The sequence below is a fragment of the Paramisgurnus dabryanus genome, chromosome 8, assembly GCF_030506205.2.
Source record: "Paramisgurnus dabryanus chromosome 8, PD_genome_1.1, whole genome shotgun sequence".
NCBI lineage: Eukaryota > Metazoa > Chordata > Actinopteri > Cypriniformes > Cobitidae > Paramisgurnus > Paramisgurnus dabryanus.
The window spans coordinates 37,528,644-37,539,026 of NC_133344.1; the positions used below are offsets into that span (position 1 = coordinate 37,528,644).

The window sequence follows — 10,383 nt, forward strand, 5'->3', positions numbered from 1 at the left end:
GTAAAGTGGTGGGACGTGGGTAAAGCTGAGGTGGCTGGTTGCTGAATCCACGCCCGCCTAGCTCGACTCTAGTAACAGCAGTGGCTGTTCAATTGCATTCAAGTGGCCACACCTTTAATTATGCAGAAGTGTAAGGCTTAATATAATTTAAACGGATGAGTTACAAAAAAAATTCACCCCCTCACAGTTTTCATAAAGGGCAAAATTTGCTATATAGACCAAAAACATTTTTTGTACCAGGCTGTAAACATATTATTTTCTACTGTAAAGTTGGCCATTTTAACATGGAGGTCTATGGGAATTGACTCCCTTTTGGAGCCTCTAGTGGCCAGTCGATGAATTGCAGTTTAAATAACTTCCGTACTGGCTTCATCAGAGAGATTGGAAGTTTGCCCCTCAGTAAAAACGTTAAATCGGACCACAGGTGCCCTTTAATTGTAACACTGTGTGCCAACTAACCTCACTGTGTAAAAATTTTTCAATCTCAGCTATCAGGAGTTGCTGACATGTTTCAAAATGGTGCTATGTTTTAAAATAATATACGGTTGGATTTGGTGACTTGCACTCCCAACTCAGAAATTGATAAAAATGTAAGATGAAGGAAATGACTTTTATGCCTCCAAAACACTCTTTGTTCAGTATCTTAACCAAAACACATGAAAACTTTCACAGATCATCATCTTCTGACAGTAAGAGAGAAAAACCAAATACACAGATTAACCCAGCGTTAGTTTGTGCTCCACTCCCCCTACTGCTGACAAAGATGCTTTAGATTGATTATCCGTCTCTCTAAACTATACATCAGACTATTCCATTTTTGTCCTTGTCTTAATATCCATTACTCTCAGTCACAGTACCCGTATGTGTTTTTTTTCTCTTGAGCCTCTGCTGATGTAGTTATGTGGTATTTGGAGAATTCAGCTCCCTGACCAAACTAACGGCTCTTGGCTGGGTCTCTGTCCTCCTCCGAGTCCCTTTCCAAATAAGGCTTTGCTTTAACAAAGAGCTGAGCAGTAAACTTCACTGTGTGTGATGAGGAGAGGATGGGATTGAGGCCTTTTATGGTCTCGGTTTCCTTTTCTCCGGAGCTCTCTCTCAACGAATGCCTTCTTCCGTTTCCCTGATGGTGAAGAGATCAGGAGCAGGATCAGAGAGGACATAAAGCTCTTGGATCTTGACACAGACACACGTATTTACACACACTTACATCTTAGAGCCACAGGTGACACCAAGGACTTTGCTGAATCTTTACTAGAGTAAGTATAGTTTTCTTTATGTTTTAAAGACCTTCCGGTTTTTGATAATTACTGTATGATGTCATTCGAATGACCTGGAGGAAATTGTGGTGCAAATCAGGTCTTCCTGTTTAATTTCTGTTGCCTTTAAAATTATGTTTTATTGCTAGTCATTCTCAGTGTTATATCAGTCTATATGTGGATTATAATCTGTAAACCATGACAAGATCTCTGTATAACAAACACTGATACTGTAAGTGTGTTGAAATAAGAAAAGTGATCTGATCTTTACTTAGTTTTCAGTACGATCACAGTTTGATGTGGTTACCATAAAAGGGTTTCAACTCATTGAACTCAATGCATTCTTCTTATCTAAATATGCTTTCATTACAAAATCCTCTAACATGTGTTAATGTGCTGTATGATGAATGATCTTTAACTCATTCTTTAAGGTTGGAACTTCAGAGGTGTCAAACCACAGAATGGCATCCCAGGTGATGCTTCTGCTCTGTGTGTGCGTGCACGTGTGTGTTTTGGGGGGTCTCTTTGTGTTTTGTTAAGGTGGATACAGCAGACACACTGCAAAAAAGACTTTCTTAGTATTTTTGTCTTGTTTTCAGTACATATATCTAAAAATTCTTAAATCAAGATGCATTTTCTGGTAGACCTAGTCTAGTTTTTAATAATAATAATAATAATAATAATGCATTTAATTTATAATGCACTTTACATTTTTTTAGCCAAAATCTCAAAGTGATACAATTTAAAATAATTAACAAAGAGAAAGGTAAAAAGGTTAATAAAAATTATTAATAAAAATAATTTTTAGTTTCTAGTACATGCGTTTCTAGTTTTAGACAATAAATATCAAATTGTATGTGAATTTGTGCATAAAACAAGCAAAAAAATCTGCCAATGGGGTAAGAAAAAAATATTTAAACGTGTTAACTTTTTTCTTAAACACTTAGCTCAAGAAAAAATCAAGACACATTTTTTACACAATTGACAGATTTATTTATTTATTTATTTTGCTTGCTTTTATGCACAAACATTTTTTATATTTTTTTTGTCAAAACTAGACCTATTTTCTTAATACATCTTGATTTAAGATATTTTAGTTATTTGAACTGAAAACAAGACAAAAATATGAAATAAGAGTCATTTTTTGCACAAACTTGTAAAAAGCCTATGAAAGTTTATCTAATCCTGTCAATCAAAAAATTAGTATTTAAACAGATTCAAAGTAAAATGAACATTAAACATTAACAAGTCTTTTTTTCCCTTTACAGAATAAAACAAAAATAATAGCCTCAAAAATAATAGCGTTGTGGGAACCAAAATCTAAAGAAAAAAAAAACAGACAAAGGTTGAAGGATTTCTAGTCATTTTATAGTTTTATTCTGTAAAGATACTGTTGCCAGTAAATGACATCAATATACAACAGTAAGTTACTGGCAAACAGCTGCAGAACTACAGCAATTTTTTTAAACTACTTGAGATATTTGACTATAAAATCAATACACACATTTTTTTTAAATCTCTAAAATCTAGAGATTTTGAAAATCTTTAATTTAAAAGACTTTTGTATACTGTAAAGAAATTGCTGTAATTATGAAGCTGGTTGCCAGTAACTCACTGTAGAAGATAAAGACTGAAAATGTTTCATGTTCATTTAACTTTGAACAAATTGTTGCCAGTAAATAACATAAATGTAAAATCTACAGTAAGTTACTGGCAGCTACTTTCTACACACATTTTTACAGTGCATTTACTGCAATAATAATTTATTATATGTTGGCATATATCATTTTTATGACTTTGCTGGGTTAAAATTGAGCCAATTCTGGGTTGTTTTAACCCAACTGTTGGGTTATTATACCCCATGGTTGCATAATATCAACCCAAAATTGGGTAATTTTTAACCCAGCATGGGTTCTGTCCATTATTTCCTCTTTATGGGTCAAAAATAACTCAGCCATTTTTAGAGTAATGTTATTAAAGGATAGATTCCCGCATACTATACACTGTAAAAAAAATCTGTAGAAATTACAATGTTATTGCAGCTGGGTTGCCGGTAATTTACCGTAGATTTAAATTTATGTTATTTACTGGCAAGAGTTTGTTCAAAGTTAAATAAATTTTAAATATTAACAAGTCTTTATCTTTACAGAATAAAACTATAAAATTATAGCCTCGTGCAAAGAATTCTGGGAACCAGAAATCATCATCAACCTTTTTCTGTTTTTTGCTTCAGATTTTGTTTCCCAGAATGTTTTGCTTGATGCTGTTATTTTAGTTTTACTCTGTAAAGACAAAGACTTGTAAATGTTTAATGTTCATTTAACTGTGACATAATGTTGCCAGTAAATAACATAAATTTAAATCTACGGTAAATTACCGGCAACCCAGCTGCAATTTCTACGGATTTTTTTTACAGTGTATAAAACAAATGATATGGACATTTATGTTGTTTCTCAATAGCAAAGGGTGGAATGTAGAGTTTGAGGATTATATGAACATGCAGACTTGTGAATGTGTTGCTTTATTACCTTTTGTACAACAGTTTAGCTCAAGAAATGAATCAGAAGATCCTTATTAAAAATAATTGTGAATAGTGAGCTGAACTGTGTACATCTGGAAACATGTTTGACCTCACAACATCTTTACATGCATGACTGATCAGATGATGGAGGTTTGTCTTTATATTACACACAGGCAGTGTTTTGTATTTGTGGCTGCTTGTAACATCATCACTGGCTGTTTTCACCTCTGATTGTGTTTTAGCTGACAATTATATTTCTTACAGCAGAAGAGGATTTCAGGTAAATAAATGGCAAAGGGATCCCATTAGGTTTATACCAAACTATGTAGACAATGTGTAAAGTAGTATTAAGTAAAGAATAATTGATGATGGGTCATTGAATTATTAGAAAATAATGCACACCCAAGGTGGTCCTCTGGCACAACGCAAAGCAGAGTGTGCATTATTTTTAACAATTCAGAGGACTGGAGTCAATTATTCCTCTTTTATTACACGGCTCTCTGGAATGCTTGATTCTGATTGGTCAGTTGAGACATTTGCAGGTTCGTTCTTTTCAAATAATTACCGCTCCAAAATAATAACGCATAGCCGGACTACTTGCACGAGTAAAATCAATAAAGATTACTGTCTGTTTGGCGCCATCTTGTGACAAACACTGGACAACCACGACAAGACACAGACAGCTTACTGAGACTGAACTTGACAAAATAGAGCATGATAGCTACGAAGCCAACACACAAAAAAATTCAGAATGGGCATTAAAACTTCTCAAAGACTGGCTAAAAGAGAAAAAATGGAGACAGACAAGTATGAAGCAGAGGATCTTAATAAGGTATTACGATCATTTTATGCATCTGTGCAAAGTTTCGCGGAAGGATAAAAATGTTAATTTAAAACAAATATGCCAATAAAATGTTTCAAATTCATATTCATGTCCAGTTTTTTTCTTATGTGGCAAGTAGCCGTGTAATAAGCGGGATAATGTAGAGGCAGCCGGTAGTTATTGGGAAATAAGCCCCTTCAGTGTGATACAAGACCCTCCGCTTCGCGTCGTGTCCTGATCACACTGTCGGGGCTTATTTCCCGATAACTACCGGCTACCTCCACATTATCCCTTACATACCACGGTTACCACACACATTGCTCTGGTGGTTATTTTAAGACATTTGACAGCGTAGGTGTGCATTTATAGAAAAATAATGCATACCCATGGAACATATCTCAACCAATCAGAATAAAGCCCTGCGGTATAACAAAATATAATATACACACACACTGCAAAGTTTTGTTGCTGTTGACTCACTAGACACAAACAAAATCATTATGATTATAGCAGTGCTTAGTCTGAAATAACATAAACATCACACAAGTTTTGAAATTATTGATAAATTGTCCACAGTCATAGAGGCTTCTTGATTTGAGGTAAGTCAAACACAAACATCTCTTCTCTTCTGTAAGCAGGGTATGGCAAACAAAGGTCCATCTTATGGGTTGAGCCGCCAAGTGCAGGACAAAATCGAGCAGAAGTATGACGGTGAACTTGAGGGACGTTTGGTGGAGTGGATTGTGGCTCAGTGTGGATCTGGAGTAGGAAAACCAGAACCAGGAAAACTGGGATTCCAGACCTGGCTCAAAGATGGATGTGTAAGTAAAAAAACAAATAAATAAGCATTTACAGATAATACACAACTATACTTTAAGATCTGAGTGTTCTAACATTAAAGGTATAGTAGAGGATTTTCTTTTTCCGGGTGAAACATAAAGATTATTGGTCATCCTAGTTGTCAATCATTCTGGTGATATGTTTACGTAAGGCCGTCGTATGTGCTCGTCCCTAGGTTTGCTTTTTGCACATGCACACTTTCAGGTGTATGGTGAGCTACGGTTTCCGTTCTCAACGTGTTTTTTTTAAATGTCTGAGGGTCACAAGAGAAAAAGTGTTTACGAATTGTATGACAAAAAAAGAAAGGCATCTGAAGAAAGAAACAAGACCAGAGTGTTTTTGGGAGACTATTTCACACGCTGGCGTGCTTTAAAAGCACAGGTTAAGATTCCCACTGATGCCTCAGTCGCGAAGTTTCTACTCGACAGGTAAAGTTTGGCATGCTATTTGGAGAAATCCATTTAAAACGAAAAATGAAAAAGAAAACGAATTGCGCAGACACGGTAAACATCTCAATGTATGAGCCATGCAGACAGCAACTTGTAAAGAGCGTGCACATGAAGAACTAGGCTTGTGCATGCTCTCTCGTGCATATGTTTAATAGGCGTTCCCTCTCGGGTGCAGTTAGTGTTGTGCAATTGCATGTTTTTAAACATGATGAAGATTATTTTCATTTCTTTGAAGAACAGAATTGTGTAAAATAATACAACTTTTTCAGATACATTTTTTTTTTAATGTAGTTTGTTCTCAAATGTTTATCCTCATTGACAAATTACTTTCTATTTTTTCCACAAAGTGTTGCTTTTAGATAAATTGTATGTAATGTAAAGCAAATCTATACAGTCAGTATTTTCATCTTGTTTTGACTATTTTGTTTTTCTCTTCTGAAGTGTGGCTTTGAAACGAAGTAATTTCCCAGGCATTAAGGCAATAACGTGCAAAACTTACAACATACAATTAAACAGAACACAAAAAAACAAAAGAAAACAGCAATTGCGGTGATGATATTGTTATGAAGCAATGATAATATGCAACAATAATAATAATAATAATAATAATAATAATAAATTAAACGGATAATAAAACAGATATTAACGTAAAAACAATATCAATATTATGTAATAATAGTATGTACAATAAAGATAGTAATAGCAATAATAATTCTAAAGAGTGTTATGATTACAGGAATATTTTCGAATGCCTATAAAAATAACTTAATAATAATAATGATAATAATAATAAATTGTAATAATAATAATAAATAGTAATAATAATAATAATAATAATGATAGTAATAATAATAATATTAACGACAACAACAACTAACATATTATTTAAAAGGATAGTGATGATATTAACATTTTTTAATAATAGCAACAGTAATCTCAATAATACTTATGGTACATTATAATAACAACAACGACAACAACAACAATAATAATAATAATAATAATAATAATCACATACATACCCAACACATACCACACCAATCCAAACTTCTGTGTCAGTGTATGTTTTTTTATAACATTTTAACTTTCATGTAAATATGAAAAAGCTTTGTCAGCATCACTTGAACTGAATAAGACTGAAAAAAAAACAGTTTGGCAATCCAGACAGTATTTTACACATTTGACACTTTTAACTCATTTCACATTTTAACAATACACGTTCACGGGGTATTAACCCGTGAATTTTGATCTGCTAACAAAATGCTCTACCTATTGAGTTAGATGAACATTGCAGGAATCTTCTTATTATACAGTGTGAATAAACCCTTGGGCTAAGTTAGTCCAAGTGTAGCTGTCCCAGGTTTATCTTGCATGTCGAGGACATTGTGGAATTGATCAAAAGCAGGTTTTTTATCAATACATCAAAGTGTCACAAAGACATTGCCTCACATTCTGTTTGACCATATTAACAATAGAAATAATGTATACACTATTAGAATTTATCAAACGGTTCTCTAAAATGCTTGATTCTGATTGGCCAGTTGTGACCATTATCCCCTACAATCATTGTGCCAACTTCACAAGTTTGAATCAGATGGCTGTAGAGTTTGATACAGACTTCCAGCTCAAATGCAAAAGAATAAGAAAATGATTATATGCCCTAAATGAACATTGAACATAGCGTGATCTGGTGTTTTCTTGGAGCTCAATGGGGAGAGAACTGCTGTAAAGGTCATTAGTTTGACCCCTGAGTGAATGCACTGTACGTCCATTTGGATAAAACAAGTGTCTGGCGAATGCATAAATGTTATCTGCATGACTAAATTGGTCATTTTACTTTCGTAAATTTGTAACGGTGATGATAAAACATAGCCAATACAGTTCTTCTGTATCTTCTCTTAGATTTTGTGTGAACTCATCAATAGTCTCTGTAAAGACAAGCCTGTGAAGAAGATCCAGAACTCAAGTATGGCTTTCAAACAGATGGAGCAGGTGTCTCAGTTCCTTAACGCTGCTGAGAAGTACGGCGTCATTAAAACTGACATGTTTCAGACCGTTGATCTGTGGGAAGGTAGGTATATGCAAACATACCAGCCTAAATTATCATTTATTTGGAAATCATATCATAATCCACACACATGTAAAATACTTTATTCTCAAAACGCTTGTATCTGGCAAACTACAACAAACTCAAATGTATGCATGTATGGATTTCACTGTTCATAATAATGAGTTATTGTATCAACTAATAAAGATGTCATAACATCTATTCAGCTGAAGTGGGTTTGCATGGTGTCCCCGGTTACCTGTAAGTATAAAATAATCAAATAATATCTAAATAATTCTTCATCAGGAAAGGACCTGGCCGCCGTGCAGAGGACACTCATGGCCCTGGGCAGCATTGCTGTTACAAAAGATGACGGCATGTTTCAAGGTGATCCCAGCTGGTTCTTCAAGTGAGTATTGACGGTTCACTTATCAGATGATGATATAAACCATTGCATTGTCTTGCTGAGTAAAGAAACGTCTGATTTGTGCTCATCTGCAGGAAAGCTCACGAGAACCGTAGAGACTTTTCTGAAGACCAGATAAAAGAAGGGAAAAACGTCATAGGTTTGCAGATGGGATCAAATAAAGGAGCATCCCAGGCTGGCATGACAGGCTATGGTAGACCTCGACAGATCATGAACCCATGAATCAACAACTTGATTTGTTGCGTGTAATAAAGGATTAACAAGAACAGTTTGATAATAAAACAGCTTTCATGTCTAATGTCTATGTGATGGTCAAACTAATCAATACATGTAATGTTGTCCTGCAAAACAGGATTGGATTTTGTGTTTCAGCAAAATGTAATTTGATTAATATTTGAAAAAAAAAATTTGATTAAAATCACAAATATATCAGACAGACATATATGAGTTAGTTAATGTATATCTGCTTTATTTCCACCAAACAAAATAATTTCATGTATGTAATAATGCATGTGCACATTCACATTTTTCACATCTATTTTTATTTAGCACTTTCTTTTTTTTTGCATTGTTGCAGCAAAATACATTAGTACAGGCAGTATATATATATGTAAAATGTATCATATTATTGCAAAATACATTAGCAGTAGCAACCTCGAGAACGATGAGACTGTTATATTCATAGTGCTGGATGTATAGCTGTACTAACTAAAGATTATTCTCTGCAGGATTGTAATTGGATTGTTAATTTCTATTAAGAAAATATTATGCATATCAATTTTTTTCATAAAATGTTTATTGGTGATACTTATTGTAAAAAGAATTGCCTGTAGGATATTTAAATAAAATATAAACTCTGGCGCAGGAGAACGAACACTGACTTGCGTCAAAAAAAAAAAAACCATCACTCTGTTTGATATTTCAAATATAAGAAAACAGACGAATTGATGGTTAAGTAAGCAAAAATGTACAGGCAGCCGGTTGTTATCGCAGAAATCAGCCCCAACCGTATGATCCCGCCATAACAACTTGCTGCTTGTAAATTATCCCACTTATTACATGGCAATCTATCTTATAAGTAAGGTAAGGAGCATAAAATATTGATTTAAATTATTATATTTGCTACTTTTTAAAGAATGCAGACCTTCCATGACGAAATCCTCTATATTTTAAAAAGAGCAATGTCTGTGGTAACCGTGGTATAATTAAAATAATTTACTCATGTCCTTTGAATTATTTGAAATATTGATTTCAAGTAACTCTGCTTCGCGTCGTTACTCGTGCCACATTACCACCTTGGGTGTGCCTTAGACTGAAAAAAATTATTCATTGAATTTAATAAAAATTTTTAAGGTAAGTGGTTGCAATCAATTTATTTAAGCTACATTTAAACCATAGTTTTATATTTTATTTTACTTTACTAATCTTTTTTGTTTAAATGTAGCTTAAATAAATTGATTGCAACCACTTACCTTAAAAAAATTATTAAATTCAATGAATCATTTTTTTCAAGTGTATTTTCTTATAATTCAAAGGCCTGTTGTCAATAATCCCTCTTATACCACGGTTACCACAGACATTGTTCTGGTGGTTATTTTAAGACGTATGTGTTTATAAAAAAATAATGGAACATTTCTTAACCATCAGAATAAAGCATTCAACAGCCCGGCAGTATAAATAAACACTGATGTTCACTTAACTTTGGGCGATTTGCTGTGCAGCAGTTTTTTTTAACAAAGAAACACAAAGTTCAAACAAGTTCAATGTTAAAACAAAACAAAACGCAGTTTTGTTTAGTCATTTGAAAATATAAAATCGCTCACATGCTATGAATTATGCATATTTGTACTGAATAGTAGGGGTGAGCCGATACGATATTCAGTATCGATATTAGCCCGATATTGGCGAAAATGGTCGGATCGAATTTTAGTAGAAGTCTGGGTGCTGAGCAACATGAATTTGCACAAAGTTGTACTTTTAAATTGTCCAAAGTTACACCTTAAATTTAATTTTGAATTTT

The 10,383-nt window shown here is 33.7% G+C and overlaps 1 protein-coding gene across 3 annotated transcripts; it reads left to right on the forward strand.

Annotated features, from left to right (window-relative positions):
- The first annotated feature begins 1,024 nt into the window (after positions 1 to 1,024).
- Positions 1,025 to 8,801, forward strand: tagln (transgelin). 3 transcript variants are annotated; one of them, XM_065281721.2, is made up of 6 exons: positions 1,025 to 1,256; positions 1,688 to 1,729; positions 5,239 to 5,421; positions 7,792 to 7,960; positions 8,243 to 8,345; positions 8,438 to 8,801. In XM_065281721.2, exons 2-6 carry the CDS (start codon positions 1,718 to 1,720, stop codon positions 8,583 to 8,585), a joined length of 615 nt encoding a protein of 204 aa, XP_065137793.1. In that variant the 5' UTR covers positions 1,025 to 1,256; positions 1,688 to 1,717; the 3' UTR covers positions 8,586 to 8,801. The 3 variants fall into 3 exon arrangements, with proteins under 3 accessions (XP_065137793.1, XP_065137795.1, XP_065137794.1); XM_065281723.2 differs by lacking the exon at positions 1,688 to 1,729 and having other exon boundaries at positions 5,236 to 5,421; XM_065281722.2 differs by lacking the exon at positions 1,688 to 1,729 and having other exon boundaries at positions 1,028 to 1,256.
- Positions 8,802 to 10,383: the final 1,582 nt, after the last annotated feature.